At 43.8% G+C, this 16990-nt stretch overlaps 1 protein-coding gene across 1 annotated transcript in view; it reads right to left on the minus strand.

Moving 5' to 3' along the window:
* Positions 1-16990, minus strand: part of LOC309556087 (sodium-dependent neutral amino acid transporter B(0)AT3-like) — a 171189-nt gene that overhangs the window by 57880 nt on the left and 96319 nt on the right. The window contains exon 6 of the mRNA XM_082258407.1: positions 9940-10052. Within this exon, the coding sequence (XP_082114533.1) occupies positions 9940-10052 (113 nt within the window). The remainder of the gene's footprint in view (positions 1-9939; positions 10053-16990) is intronic.

A 16990-nucleotide genomic window follows, 5' to 3' on the forward strand; every position in this document is an offset into this window, starting at 1 on the left:
CGCAGTATCCCCCTGCCAGACGACAGCTCCCCCATTGCATCCCAGCACAGGCAGCCACACTCTGCATAGTCCCCATACATCCCTGATGCTTCACTAAACCACACCTAATACCCTGATAAACCGCTGCAACTAAAATCGTCTCTCCCCCACACAAGTACACCATTCAGGAACAGGAGGGGTGAAGAAACGGCACTTAGCCGTCGGAGTCATAGGATCAACCACCGACTCTGCCTAAATCCCCATACACTCCTAGACCTTAAACGGAATCCGTTCCTCGGCAATTAAACAGCCCAAGAGTAAAAGGGGTGAAGAAACGGCACCATAGCCATCATAGGTCATTGCACTGACTCTGCTTAAATCCCCATATACTCCTAGATCCCAGATAAGATTAGCAATTAAGCAGCCACCCCCGCAAGCCTGTTACACAGCCCCCCTACCAAGGCGCATTAAACATAAAGAGATTACCTACCCGGATTCTCTTAAAACCTGAACCTCCATAGGAACACATCACAGGAAAAGCTACAGATGTGGAATACCCCCACCATTACATATTATTACCCTGTGATGTTCATGATTATGCACCGGCCGGTACCCTGTTATTTGTTTTATGTCCTTTGTCTTGTTTCTTGTTAGGACTGGTTCTGTTTACAGTAATAATTTTGTATCTGAACGGTAATGTATTAACATACCATAATTTTCTAAATAAACTGCTATGATTTACTTTTACATTGTGTCCCTAATTGTACCGACCATTTAACCTTCTTCAAATTCTGACCACTGTACAGAATACCTTTTTTATAACTTCTCAGTCAGCTACCGGCTCTTTAGTAAGGATGGCCTGCACCTTAATGGGGATGGTACAGCTCTTTTGGGGAGAAAGATGGCCACCAAGTTGGAGGGGCTTTTAAACTAGGAGATGGGGGGAGGGCTCAGAAGTAGAGTCAGTCAGGAGGGAGCAGAAGGACAGAAGGCAGTATTAAAGTCAGCAGCAACAGTAGTTCCATAATGTCTATTGGGGGGTTTGTGCGGGAAAACCTCAGACCGAACAGGAATAAAAATAATCACCATTCACTATCAACTTTCACAAAACTAAGAGGGGTATATGCAAATGCCAGGAGCCTAGCTAATAAAATGGATGAGTTGGAAATGTTAGTACATGAGGAGGACATAGACCTTTTGGGAATAACAGAAACTTGGTTCGACCCCTCACATGACTGGCTGGCCAATATCCAAGGGTATTCGGTGTATCAGAAGGACAGGGTAGGAAAAAGAGGGGTATGTCTCTATGTCAAGAATAATGTAAGGGTGATAGAGAGGAGTGATATTATGGAAGGGATGGGTATGGAGTTAGAATCTGTGTGGGTAGAACTCCATAGGGAAGAAGTAAAGGGAAAAGTAATTGTGGGGGTTTGCTATAGGCCACCCAACTAAAGGGAGGAGGTAGAGCTGGAATTTATATCACTGTTGGGTAAAGTGGCAAAACTGGGATCAGTCATCATATTGGGGGACTTCAATTATTCTGACATTGACTGGGAAGAGGGGACTACACACTCATAGAAGGCCCGTTTATTCATGGAAACCTTACAGGACAACTACATGTCTCAGTTGGTGGATTCTCCTACTAGAGAAAATGCAGTGCTGGATCTATTGATCACTAATGACCCAGACCTAATCTCGGAGGTAGGAGTTCAGGACAACCTGGGCTCTAGTGATCACAGGGTGATCACATTTAGCGTAAATAACAATATAACAAGGCAAGTGGGGAACATAAGAACCCTCAACTTCAGGAGGGCAAACTTTCCCAAATTGTGCTCAATGATTGAAAGTGTAAACTGGGACCAAACCTTAGGAACACTGTCCACAGAGGAAAAATTTGAATGCTTTAGGAACATATTAAACAAATGCATCTCACAGTGCATTCCTAAGGGAAATACATTTAGTAGAGACAAAGCCAAACCTGGCTGGCTAAACCATAATGTTAAAAAACTTATTAGGGGAAAAAAAATGGCCTTCAAGTAATATAAATCAGAGGGCACAGTATCGGCTTTCGAGCAATACAAGGAGGCAAATAAGAAAAGTAAATACAAAATCAAAATGGCTAAAATCAACTTTGAGAGACAAATAGCGGAGGATAGTAAAAAGAACCCAAAGAAATTCTTTAAATATATCAACAGCAAAAAAACTAGGGCAGAGCATATTGCACACATAATTAACGATGATGGGAGGATGGTTACAGAGGACACTGAAAAAGCAACCGTGCTGAACGCTTTTTTCTCGTCAGTCTTTACACAGGAAAAGGAGGGGTACACTGACCACGACTATATGGCTAGTAGTAATACACAGGACTTGCCGCTATGGCTAACAGAGGGTGAAATCAGGGAAAGGCTGGATAAAATTAGCACAAATAAATAACCAGGCCCGGATGGCGTACATCCTAGAGTACTCAAAGAACTTAGTAAGACTATATCTAGACCACTGTTCCTGATCTTTGCTGACAGTTTTATGACAGGAAATGTACCAGGGGATTGGAGGAAAGCTAACGTGATACCGATATTCAAAAAAGGGCAGAGGCATGTCCCGGGAAATTATAGGCCTGTCAGTCTGACATCGATTGTATGTAAACTTCTGGAGGGGATGATAAGGGACTATATCGTAGAGTTTGCTAAAGACAACAACATCATCAGCAGTAATCAGCACGGGTTTACAAATGGACGTTCTTGTCAAACCAATCTCTTAACATTCTACGAGGAGGTGAGCTGTGAGCTAGATAGGGGAAGACCAGTGGATGTGGTGTACCTGGATTTCGCTAAGGCGTTTGATACAGTTCCCCACAAGCGCTAAATTTATAAAATAAGGTCTGCAGGCATTGACCGCAAGGTTTGCTCTTGGATACGGAACTGGCTAAAAGGGCGTGTCCAAAGGGTGGTAATAAATAGCGCATATTGAGACCGGTCTGAGGTGGTAAGTGGGGTCCCCCAAGGCTGTTCAATTTATTCATAAACAGCATTGAGGACGGGATCAGTAGTTCTATATCAGTTTTTTCACATGACACAAAATTGGGCAGGGCAATAACTGCACAGCATGAAGCAGATATCCTACAGTATGACCTGGACAAAATAACAGAGTGGGCAACGACATGGCAAATGAGGTTTAACCACTCTGCAACCGCTCACAGTAATACTACTGCGGCAGAGTGGTTCGTTATCGTCCAGCCACGTAGTATTAACGTGACTGGACACTCCCCCTTCTGGGCGGCGCTTGCGCGCCGCCGGAGGCTCGCTCCCGCTGTTTTCATTCACAGCGGGAGTCGGGCCAGGGGAGGAGCAGCGGCGATTGCCGCTGCTCTTACCCGATCGTCGGGGATCGAGTCTGGAGATCCGCCCGCTGTGTGTAAACACAGCGGGCGGATCTCCATAGTGACAGGGAGTGACAGATCGGACTGTTCAGCATAGCTGGACATCCGATCTGTCCATGAATCACACAGTCACCTCCCCCCCTACACGTCAGTAAGCACCAGGCATACATTAACCCCTCCCTCTCCAATAAAATTAACCCCTTCCCTGCCAGTGTCATTTTTACAGTAACAGTGCATATTTATAGCACTGATTACTGCAGTAATGTCACTGGTACCCCCAAAAGTGTCAAAAATTTCAGTCAGGGGTCCGGTCTGTCCGCCGCAATGTCGCAGTCCCGCAAAAAAAATCGCAGATCGCCGCCATTACGCGTTAAAAAAAAAACACCAAAAATGACAGAAATCTTTCCCTTTGTTAGTAAACGCAATAACTTTTGCGCAAACCAATCAAAATACGCTTATTGCGATTTTTTTTACCAAACATATGTAGCATAAAACAAATTGGCCAAAAATTTTTAAAAAAATTGGTTTTTAGGGGGGAATTTCATGTAAAAAAATGTTAAAAATATTGTTATTTTTTCAAAATAAACGCTCTTTTTTTGTTTATAGCGCAAAAAGTAAAAATCGCACAGGTGATCAAATACCACCAAAAGAAAGCTCTGTTTGTGGGAAAAAAAGGACGTAAATTTCGTTTGGGTACGGCGTCGCACGACCGCGCAATTGTCAGTTGAAGTCGCACAGCGCCGAATCGCAAAAAGTGGCCTGGACGGAAGACAGCAAAATCCTCCGGTAGTAAAGTGGTTAATGTGGAGAAGTGTAAGGTCTTGCACTTGGGGACTAAAAACATAAAAGCACAATACACTTTAGGGGGGGAACCTTTTGGGGGAATCAAAAATGGAGAAAGATCTGGGAGTCTTGGTAGAGGATAGATTAAGCAATAACATGCAATGTCAAGTCGCGCTAAATATATTAGATGGAGATGTGAAGTCCATAAAAGTCCAAAAATGTATTATTGATAAATTCCAGGATCAAGCTCCCTTGAGGGTATGTGCTTACCAGATGAAGGTAAGAGAAAGGCAGTCTCGCTGCGTGGAAACTTGTCACAAAGACGTTTTCAAAGACCTTTGAAAACGTCATCTGTGACGAAACGTCGTCAGGGCACGGCGTACTGACGTCATCTGACTGCGACCCACGAGTGCGGACGAGCGGAGCCGTCCGGCCGGCGGCAACTTCCATTGCTCACCCATTCCTGGTTTTTGTAAGTTTTTTTGCTTTTATGGAATAAATGCTTTTATGGTTTTACGCTATGGGAGCCCTTTCTTTCTTCTTATGATGGTGAAATCCTATATTGCTGAAACTCCTGAGACCCAGTTACCTACATCTCTGGTCGGATCCCCTGGTTACTCGTATACATACAGGCTTTGATTACATGCAATTTGGGGTCGGTCTTTGGCCACTTGGTTTACCCTACAGGCTTGATACAACTTCTCATGTGGTAAGAGGCAACTCTCACAGGTCTGATTTTGCGGGCTCCTGAGTGGTACACTGGATTTGTTTAGTACACATTGGCTAACCTATATCTATCCAGGGTAAGAGGCTAATTCAGCTGGTGGTGGTTCAGCACGATTACTTCTTTTCAACGTTTTCCTCACTGTGTTATTACTTTTATGTTTGGTAAGAGGCTACTCCAACCGATACACATTTAATCACTTAAGGCGTTAACCCTTAACCTTTCTGGTAAGGGTTATTTACCCTAAGTTCCCTAATTTTTGCATGACATAATTTATTTTATTATTATTGTGGTGGAGGTCATTTCACATCACAATCTTCATTTACCCACACCTGTGGTGATAGTCACAATTTGTTTGTTGGGTTTTACGCTATTGCGTTACTTTTTTGCTTTTCATGATCCTATGTCCACTGAGTTGATCGATCATAGAGGCTTGGATCTACTGTCAAGGTGACAAGTTTCCACGCTGCGAGACTGCCTTTCTCTTACCTTCATCTGGTAAGCACATACCCTCAAGGGAGCTTGATCCTGGAATTTATCAATAATACATTTTTGGACTTTTATGGACTTCACATCTCCATCTAATATATTTAGCGCGACTTATATATACAATATTTATTAGGGTGTGGTCACACTTGAAGTTGCTGCTTTCCCAATTTATTTGTTCCTTTAGCGCGGTTATTATTCCCTTACTTCACATGCAATGTCAAGCGGCAGCTGCCAAAGCCGGCAGAATATTAGCATGCATAAAGAAAGGGATGTATTCCAGAGATAAAACTATAATCCTTCCACTTTATAAAACTCTGGTCCGACCACATCTGGAGTATTCTGACCAGTTCTGGTCGCCAGTCCTAAGGAGGGATGTGTTGGATTTGGAGAGAGTTCAGAGAAGGGCAACTAAACTAATTAGGGGATTGGAGGACCTTAATTATGAAGAGCATCTGCAATTGCTTGATTTATTCTCCCTGGAGAAGAGACGCCTGAGAGGGGACATGATAGCAATTTATAAATATCTCAATGGTGATCTCAGCATAGAAAAAAAAACAATTCAGTCGAAAGGATTGCATGAGGACTTGAGGGCATACAATACGATTAGAGGAGAAGCGTTTTAACCACAGGCAACGTGGGGGGTTCTTTACTGTAAGGGCTACAAGATTGCGGGAGGTATGGTGGCTTTCAAAAGACTCTTAGACGTACATCTCAAGGATCAGAACATTCAGGGGTATGAGAGATGATTACGGCCACACACACCTACACAGGTTGAACTGGATGGACTATTGTCCTTATTCAACCTCACCTACTATGTAACTATGTAACTACTGTATATGTAACTATGACTAGCACATAAGCCTTCAGCAGAGCCAATTGGAATAAGTATACAGACACTTTTTTGTACTAGCATCTGGCCTTATGGGAAATTAAGTACAACGCCATCATCTGGTCCTTGAAGTCCACCCTTCCCATGTTAAGGTTACAGTCATGTTCAAAGGGGCTTCTCAACAACATCAGTTGCTGTTGTATCTGCGTGAATGGAAGACAGAATGAAAACATTCCATGTGTCCACTTCACTGCAAGCAATTTATTACACTTCAAGCAGGCTCTCTCCCCCCGTCTAAGTTGGGCATCTACAAGCCGTCGGGGGAAGCTCCGGCGATTAGGTTGCATGGTGCCACATGTGCCAATTCCAGAATCAAAAAAATGACTAAAAAGCCTGTAACAATTGTCCATGTATAAATGGTACCCCTTTCGGAATAATGGTGACACTAAGTCCCAAACAATCTTTCTGCTGCTTCCTATGTAGTCTGGGCAATTGGGGGGGCCCCACACTGCTATCTTTTCCCTCGTGAATCCGGAAACTACATGTATAGCCTGTTGCAATGTCACAAAGCTTATATACCTTGACCCCTATATCTGGCACGCTTGCTGGGGAGAAACTGTTTGAAAACAAGGCGGCCAGAAAACTTATTCAGGGATTTGTCAATGCAGACAGCTTGTTGGGGCGTATACAAGACTTCAAATTTTTGGTTGAAGTGATTTATGAGGGGTCGAATTTTGTGGAGCCGGTCATATCTAGCGTCACCCCAAGGACGACAGAGTTAATTGTCATTGAAATGCATGAACCGCAAGATTTGCTTGTATCTAGTCCTGGCCATGGCAGCAGAGAACACACGCATATGATGAACTGGGTCAGTGGACAAATATGGCCACAACTGACTCTTTTTAGTAATGCCCATGATAAGGGATAGACCCAGAAAGGTTCTGAATTCAGAAACAGTGATACGTTTCCATGCAAATTCTCTGCCAAGGGTCAAATTTGGGTTTGAGGCTATAAATTGATCAGCATATAAATTGCTTTGGTCCACAATAGATCTGTCCAGATCTTCCTTGAAAAACAGCTCAGAAAAACAAGAAAAATCCACTGTTTCCACCTGAATTCTGGGTTGGCCAGTGAATGGAGGAAGTCCAGGCGCTGCAGAAGTGGTGTGCTCCCAATCAGGTTTTGCAAACCGAACAAGTTGTGCAAGCCACCACACCAGCTTGAACTGCACCTATGGGACTCGCCACGTCACCTAGTGTTACTACAGTGCTGGTCTGTCTACGACCAAGGACGTACTAGGCCACTGGTGCTTGTCAGTTCACCAGAAGGTTGAGCAGCACTAGTACTGACACTCTGCTGCATACGAGAACCATGCAATTGTTGCAACTCCGCAACCTGGGAATGGGGTTGGGTACTACTGACTTTAGCAAGGACCACTACTCCGTCATCAAAGCTATCTGTCCGGATGCCACTGCTCTCTACAGGTTCGAATACTAAGGCTGATTTTGACAGTGAGACATCCCCATCGCTCTTATCGGTCATGCTTAGCATTGTGTAGGCCTCTTCACTAGTGTACCTCTGTTTGGACATTTTGGCCAATAAATTTATAGGTACCTAGTGGGACTCAAAGGTAAAAAAGCACCTGGATTTCAGGAACTGTTAACAAGAAAAATGTAACTGCTAGTGCTAGCCAAGATCAGGCCTGACTCTGCTAACACTGCGGTTTGTGTGCTGTGTATTGGAAGTGACAGTGATCTACAGATACTGTACTTTTGGGGGGCTGGGCGGTGGGGCTAAACACAGCTGCTGGCAGGTGTCGGGGCTGATTCTGTAAATGCTGCATTTTGGGAACACTATACTTAACCATTGGGAATGGTACTATAGTTCTGAAAAATGTAACTGCTAGTGCTAGTCGAGATCAGGCCTGACTCTGCTAACACTGTGGTTTGTGTGCTGTGTATTGGAAGTGACAGTGATCTACAGATACTGTACTTTTGGGGGGCTGGGCTAAACACAGCTGCTGGCAGGTGTCGGGGCTGATTCTGTAAATGCTGCATTTTGGGAACACTATACTTAACCATTGGGAATGGGACTATAGTTCTGATCTGATCAAAGATATAGATCCAATCAAACACTATACTAGTAATGGAGGTGTTTAATGTGTGTTTGTGATTTACTGGCAATCAAAGGGTTAACATTTATTACTGAATATGTGGTGGGCAATCTGACGCTATCCTGGATTGATGCTGATGCGAACTGACATCACCCGTGACACTAATACAGTGATCAGAAAAAAATCTGTACACTGTAATAATGACACTGTGACAGGGCAGTTAAGGGGTTAACTGGGGGTGATCAGGGGGTTAAAACTTTATTAGGGAATATATGGCGGGTAGCCTAAACCTATCTGAGACTGCCGTTAACTGCTGACACTAACTGATGTCACCAGTGACACTAATACAGTGATGAGTAAAATATCTGTACACTGTATATAGTGACACTGTGACAGGGAGTGTGTGGCGGGCAATCTGACACTATCCTGGATTGAACTGATGTTGACGCTAACTGATGTCACCCGTGACACTAATACAATGTTTAGAAAAAAAATCTGTACTGTATTGACACTGTGACAGGGCAGTGAAGGGGTTAACTGTGGGTAATCAGGGGGGGTAAAACTTTTTTAGGGAATATATTTGCCGGGTACCCTAAACCTATCTGAGACTGCTGCTAACTGTCACTAACTGCTGACACTAACTGACGTCACCAGTGACAGTAATACAGTGATCAGTAAAATATCTGTACACTGTATATAGTGACACTGTGACAGGGAGTGAAAGGGTTAACTGGGGGGGCGATCAAGGGGTTAAATGTGCCTACCTTTGTGTACTGGTGTCAGTGTAGTGCTTTTACCCACTTTCTGATGCTCTCTCCTCTCATGCTGGAACCAAAAAGGGCTCCAGGAGAAGAAAAGATTGCATAATTTCCTGTGCCTGTGTTTACATTACACAGCCACAGGATGTTCTGGGATTCGTCAGAACCGATCAGCAGGTCCAGGCCATAAATCATTGGCGTGGATCTGTAGATTGATCAGTTCTGGAACTAATCTGATCACCGCTGGGTCGATGGGCGTGAGCGACGTACAGGTACATCAATTTGCGCAGCTGTGACACCTTGCCGCAGTAAATCTGCAGTGGGTGGTCGGCAACAGGTTAATTATCTAACAATCTTTTTCAATACCTTTATGGTTTTAATTGCACTATTTTTGGTTTTGCTATTTGTTTGTTTTATTTTGTATCACATTGTTTATTATGTGTGTGATGTACACTTGTCTCCAATTTTCCATTGAGAGGGAGGTATTGGGAGTGTGCTCTCTGATTAATCACGTGCCGATGCTTGGTGACTACTTAGGGCTAAACACTCCCAACGTCCTGCTCCTTATAAATAAGCACTAGCATATGTGTGAAACGTGTTAACAGCTCCGGCCACTCTGTCTATGTGTTGTCCTCGATTAACATATAATAAAGATGATATAAAGATCTGGCATCTCTACACTGTGGTGTGCCACCAACTTTCTCTACTACTCAACTACATTGCGGTGGCGAGTCCGGTCGAGCACCCAAATTGAGGACTGTATCATGAGAGTGAGACCTTCACCTAGAGCGGTACAACATTCATGTTTTACGAGTTAAAAACAAATGCTAGAATGAAAAATGCACATGTATGTATCCTAAACAAAGTAATCATGCCAAAATTGCTTACTTCTCAGGGTTGTAACTTGAAAATGCTATCAATCCTCCAAAGCCCAATGAAAGAGAAAAGAAAATCTGAGTAGCCGCATCCAACCATACTCGTGGCTTTAACAAAATTTTTATCTAAATTTGAAAAAAAAAAACAATAACAATGCAGTTATTACTATAAATGCTTGGTAAGAAAAGTATATACTCTGTTTACAACCATGTTGTATACAACAGTGCAAATATATGCTGTTACAGTTGCATTTGTTTCAGTAGATCCTAGCAATAAATGTATGTAACAATATGGAGAAGTTATCAATTTAAAGCGAAACTTCAGGTACAGACATCATATACATTTTTTAAGGGAGAAAAACGTTACTTCTGTGTAACTTAAAGCGGAGTTCCACCCTAAAATTAAACTTACCTCCTTCATGCCTGGGGTCACCTGAAAAACAAATGGATAATCGCAATTTTTTTTTTTACTTACCTGGTTTAGAAGAAAATATACTTACCTTACTTCCCCTTCCTCCCCTCGGCGGCCACGGCGATTCGTAACTTCCTGGCTTTGCAATGATTCCTGGGAGCTGAACGTCATCGCTCCAAGGAATCAATGCGCCTGCACCGGCCCCGACGTCAGTTCCGGTTCAGGCGCCGTCATACCTTGCTAAACAGCTTCTGGGCATGCCCAGAAGCTGTGCAGGCATGACGCTGCGGCACCGGAGTGACGGCGGGGCCGGTGCTGTGCATCGTGGGACCGAAGAAGATGGAAGAGGACGCAGAAGAGGATCACGCTGGCTACAAGCTGCCAACACCTGAGATGGCAGCGCTGGACAATACTTTTTCAAGGTAAGTATTTCTTCTAAAAGGTGAGTGCAACCCAGGACAGATCAGAGGCTAGCCATTGTGGAATGTACTAGCCCTGACTGTCCCGGGGGGATTTTTATTAAAAAAAGTATTCGCAGGGTGGAACTCCGCTTTAAAGGTAAAATGAACGTTTTTTTTTTTTTGCTAAAATAATACTTTTGTTTGAAATAAAATCAACCACGCTAGGTTCTTAACCATTAAGTACAAAACAAAATTGGTATTATTTCAGTGCTTGATAGTTCCTGACCATACCATAAACTTCACATTCAGTGATATCTCATATTGGCCAATCAACAAAAGAAAAAAGTCCCAGGTGGGTGACAAAATACTTTTAGTGCTTGATCCACACAGTGCATACAGTGCCCCATAAGAAATTGCACTCCCCGGAACTTGTTGACCAACTGTCTCTAGTTTGGTCATACATGCTTGTGGGGCATGTCCCCTTTAAATAGGTTGTCTAATGTGCTGGGTTCATCCAATGGTAGGGATCCAGTAACATCATTCATAGGGAAATTATAAAATGAAGCCTATAGTGTAAAACCATTATGACAATTTTATTAAAACAGAGAAGGTAGGCATTACACTAATTTGTTTCGGTGTCAGTTAGTACCTGGCGCTCAGTGTCAAAAGCATTGGTTGTTTGCGGGGCCCGTTGTGTTACTCCTGCATCTAGAAGCGCGGCTCAGGTCCCCAATCAAAGATGGCAACTGGCGGAAGTTGTCATCTCTACCATCAGAGGAACTCAGCATATTAGACAACATACTTAAAGGGGACATGCCCCACAAGCCAGTTCGACTAAACTAGAGATAGTTGGTCAACAAGTTCCAGAGAGTTGGAGGAACTAGTATTTCCTGAGGCCGATGAAATCAGAAGAGGCTTTTGGTAGAAACCATGGATCTGGTCACCTGCGTCATCGTAACACAACTTCTGCCAGGTGACATCTTTGATTGGGGACCTGACTCGTGCTTCTAGATGCGGGAGTAACACGGTGGGCCCCATAAACAACCAATGAAGTAGACACCGGGTGCCAGGTACTAACTGGCACCGAAATAAGTGAGTGTAATACTTACCTTCTCTGTTTTATTAAAATTGCCATAATGGTTTCATGTAGGACACTATATACACTGTGTGGATCAAGCACTAAAAGTTTTTTGTCACTGAGCATCAGCACTTGCTAAGTGGGTTTTTTACCCACTTGGGACGTTCTTCTTATGTTGTTTGGACAATATGAGATAGCACTGAATGTGAAGTTTATGTGATGGTCAGGAACTATCAAGCACTGTATTGATACCAATTTTGTTTTGTACTTTATGGTTAGGAAACATTCGATTTTATTTAATCTATCACTGAGCTGTATTCACATTGATACTCTTACAACTGTAGCAGTCCATTTTATTTCTTTATTAGCACAGGTTTACACCTAGCACAGTTTGATAACCTTGGCGCTGAACCAAATGACTTTAATCAATACTTATACTTACCTGCATCAATACTTATACTTATGTGCATCAATAGCCTCTTCTGGAGTCCCCTGCCAGCACTGTCTGCTCCTTCTTCCACTAGGTGCCCCCTTAACAAGCAGTGTGCTAGGGTGCAGGGTTAGATATTAGACGGTTTAAAAAAAAAATCTTTTGAATTTAGAACCACATTAATGCTGTTAAATGTGTAAATTGCCCCTCTCTTAAGTTTAATTCATACATTTGTACACTTCAAATACTACAACTAGCACTGCACCAGCTGCTGCGGTTTATGATATCTGTGACACACATATGCAGAAAACCTTAGTTAGACTTACCGGTAACGGTATTTCCTGGTGCCTCCATGGCAGCATACCTGTGATAGAGCTCTACATCTACTCCGCCTTCAGGACTAGTGCATAGCTTAAAAGAAAGACGCCCCCTACTCCCAGCATGCTCCTTTTTTTCCTCATACTTCTGGACTGGTGAAGAGTAGCAGTATGTCCCTACCTGCTGACCATCTGGCAGCTTCCGCTGGGTTAAGCCTCTCCCAAGCGCAGTCCCTGTACTCTGGCCGCTCAAAGCGCTAAAAAGTCTGGGAACCCCTTCTGCGGTTCTTTTGGGGTATGCAGAGTTTCCTAATAAGGAACGCAGTCTGCCATAACTCTTTTGCATAAAGAGTTTTTTTGTGATTGGCATTGATGGCGGCAGCAGCAGGATCAGCATTCTTTGACTCCCCCCTGCTATCTTTCTTCAGGTATCTACATTTATTTTCCCTCCTCTCCAGGTGAGTTTGTTCCATTTTATTGTATACCTACTTCCCCTCCATCTGCTTAATTTTCCCCTTTCACTTTACCAGCCAGATGTTCCTTGGGGTGTAGATTTTCCTTCCTCCATTCATTGAAAGAATCATTTATTTAAAAAAAAAATATATATATATATGTAGGTATGTGTATATGTGTGTGTATGTGTATGTGTATATATGTATATATATATATATATATATATATATATATATATATATGTATATGTGTGTGTGTGTGTGTGTGTGTGTGTGTGTGTTGTGGGAGATTAGCTCACAGGGATCGCCTTTTCCAGGAAAGTAAGGCCAACATGCAGGTCATTTCTTTAAAGTCTGTTGGGTTGCCAGCTTTATTTAGCAGAGGTTTGCAAATATAAAAAAACAACAAAACAGTAAAATAAATCACATAAACATACAGTGTGGGGCTGGTCCCCATCACCCACAAAAACACATGGGAAAGCAAACCTTTTTTTTTTTCCAAAAAGAGCTCCTCTCTCAGATTCCCTTCTGAGTCTCAGACCAGAACATTCCTGTGCTCTCTTCCTGTCCATTTAAAGTCCAGCTGAGCATGGACTCAGGTGACCCACAATCTCTGGACCGGAACCTAGCCTGTCACAGAGGCTGGAAAAACCCGGGCCGGATTCCGGTTTAGTCTCTTACTACTGAACGTATGCGAGGTGAGATAAACCGATTATTGACTACCTCACCTCGCATACCGTCACTATGTGTGTGTAATGTTTATGTATGTGTATATATGTGTATGTATATATAGATATGTGTGTGTGTGTGTGTGTGTGTGTGTGTATGTATGTATATGTATATATGTATGTATGTATATATATATATATGTATATATATTAATGAAACAAGCCTTCCCATTTTTAGTTTATAAAAAAAAAATAGCATTAGAGTATCCTGATTTTGAAGCTTTCTTCTTCCTACCTATTTTCAGCTGATCCTCTCGCTATAGCCAACATGAACCATTCACCTCATGTTCAAGATCCGCAAATGTCTATTAGGTATGGGACCACCCTTGCATGGGCGCACTGACAAATGTGTTTTTAAAAAAAAAAAAAACCACATTTCTCTCTCTCTATTTTTTAGCCCTATTTACTCGAAGAGATCGAGAAAGTCACCCAGGACATTATGCTTATCCTCGTGACTGCAGTCCGGGCCACAGATCACATTCATCTAGACATAGATCTTCCGGTCGATCTAGATCTCATAGGAGCTATCGCTCTCCCTCTCCTCATATGTGTTCGGTGAGGAAAAAATGCTCGGCCTGTGGCGCCACACCCCTACCTAACAAGCTGGTCTTTCAGAGCTGCTTTAACGAATACGCAGGTGACCAAGAAAGTCTACGAGTGGCTAAGCTTTTGAAACAGACCATGAAAGATTCTCTTTCTGAACTGGCTGCCATGATGCCTGCTCAGGCAATACCTCAGGACCCGCAGGCAACGGACGTTGATCCATAAGGTCCAGGCCCCTCTATGGCCAGCATGCCAATTTCCCCTTCAGGGCACAGGATCAGAACCCCTTCTCAGGAAAAGGAGGTGATTGAGGAGGAGTGGAAGAAGACGGAAAATATGTTTTCACTCGCAAAGTTTGGGAGACTTTACCCTCTAGGTCCAGCTGATTCGGAGCCCATGGATTCGATGCCAGTGGGGGAAACAGCAGTGACCCAACTAGCAAAGAATGTTTCTCTTCCTATAGATTCAGCATCCTTTAAAGATCCTTTAGAGAGGTGTATGGATCTGGATCTCAAAAGGAGCTATCTAGCTTCAGGTGCAGCATGTAAGCCAGCAATCGCCCTTACATCAGTGTCCACAGCAATAAAAGCCTGGACAGAAAACATAAGAGTCGGCTATCAGACAAGATGTGCCAAAGAAAGACATCATAAAGGCACTGGATGAGCTGAAGATGTCGGCCAATTTCGTCCGCAAGACAGACGGGCCGGGAGATCCAGAAACGTCTCTTCTAGATTTCAACAATCCAGGTCAAGAAATTTCAGACAGTCTCACCAAAATAGAGATGGCCGGAAAACCTGGAGGGGTACCCAGTCTTCCTTTCTGGGGACAAGAAAAAGTAAACCTTACTCCGCCCCCCAGGATAAAACAAAATCCTTTTTTGACATAGGGCAGGCCCAAACACTCCCGGTGGCAACCAGGCTCAAACATTTTGTGCCAGTTTGGGCAAAAAAATGTCAGGACCATTGGGTCCTATCTACAATAAAACACGGACACTGCAGGACTTTCTCTCCTCAGCCTCCTCAAGATTACTTCAACAGGACAGAGATCCCAACATCACCACAAAAAGCGGAAGCTCTTCTGCATTTTATAACGACTCTCCAATTACAGAGCCCAGCGGTTCCAGTGCCCCCTTCGGAGCACTATACAGGTTTTTACTCCACTCTATTCCTCATTCCAAAGAAAACTGGGGGATGGAGACCAGTAATAGACCTGAGAAAGCTCAATCGACGTATCGATCTAGAAAGTTTCAAGATGGAATCTCTGCAGATAATAATCCAAGCAGTACAACCAAAGGATTGGTTACTCTCAATAGATCTTCAGGATGCCTATCTGCACATTCCAATTCTTCCGTCCTCTCAGAGATACCTGAGGTTTGTAGTGGGGCATCTACATCTTCAGTTTCAGTGCCTTCCATTCGGACTATGCACTTCTCCTCGGGTCTTCACGAAGGTCCTAGTCTCTACCATAGCCCTTCTCAGGGAAAAGGGCCTACGGGTATATCATTACCTGGACGACATCCTCTTGCTCGTGGACAGTCAGAGTCACCTTCTTGCACAGGACATCTTGTTACAGTCTTTGATTCAGGCAGGTAGGTTAATAAACTATCAGAAGAGCCATCTCATGCCTACCCAGCAGATGATCTATCTTGGAGCATTACTGAACACCAGTCAGGGTACAGTGTCATTACCCATACAGAAGGTGAAGATCCTCATTCAGAGAGTTTCAAAGATTTAGCGCAACCCCCACCTGACAGCTTCTCTCTGTTTGAGCCTCATAGGTTCAATGTCAGCATGCATTCTGATGGTGCCATGTCAAGTTGGCATCTGAGGTACTTTCAGACCGGCTTCCTAAAACAGTGGAAGAAACAACGTCTCTCACAGACCATCCTCTTAACACCATGCATGCGCAGAAGTCTTCATTGGTGGACATAGCTTCAGAACCTCTCCAAACCGCAATAGTTGAGTTCCATCTCCTGGACCACAATTACTTCAGATGCCAGCGGAAAAGGGTGGAGAGCCCATTTCGAGGAAATCAAGGTCCAGGGAAAATGGTCCTTTCAAGCCGAGAGCCTAGTCTCGAACATCCTGGAGTTGAGAGGAGCATTCCTAGCCTTAACCTCTCTAGCTCCCCACATCAGAGGCAAGAGAGTCCTTCTATGACTGGACAACAGGGCAGTAGTCTCCTATATTCAAAAACAGGGCGGGACTCGCAGCAGGTCGCTTCTGTCAAGAGTAGGACAGATCATGCTCTGGGCAGAGAGGAATCTCCTAGACCTCAGAGCAGGGTATCTCCCGAGCAGGCTAAACAATCAAGCGGACATTCTCTTCAGATATTGTCCGGACAACAATGAATGGGCCCTGCATCCGCACATATTTCACCAGATCGCCAATCACTGGAAATATCCTCAGGAGGATCTGTTTGCTACACCACGGAACACTAAGATTCCCAGATTTCTCTCCCGTTTCCCACACCCCCAGATGGAAGCAGTGGACGCTCTGAAATGCACCTGGGACTTTGACACAGGGTATGCCTTCCCACCTCGCCCTCTTACTCTAAATTTTTTCCTGAGGCTCCTGAAGGAAGTAGTACACATCCTGGGCGATTCTCCTGTATTGGCCCAAGAGACCTTAGTTTCCACTAGCCATGCAGCTGTCTGTGAACACACCACTGACACTTCCCCTGTTCCCTCAACTTCTACAGCAG

The sequence above is a fragment of the Pelophylax lessonae genome, assembly GCF_965119305.1.
Source record: "Pelophylax lessonae genome assembly, chromosome: 5".
In the NCBI taxonomy this organism is placed as follows: domain Eukaryota; kingdom Metazoa; phylum Chordata; class Amphibia; order Anura; family Ranidae; genus Pelophylax; species Pelophylax lessonae.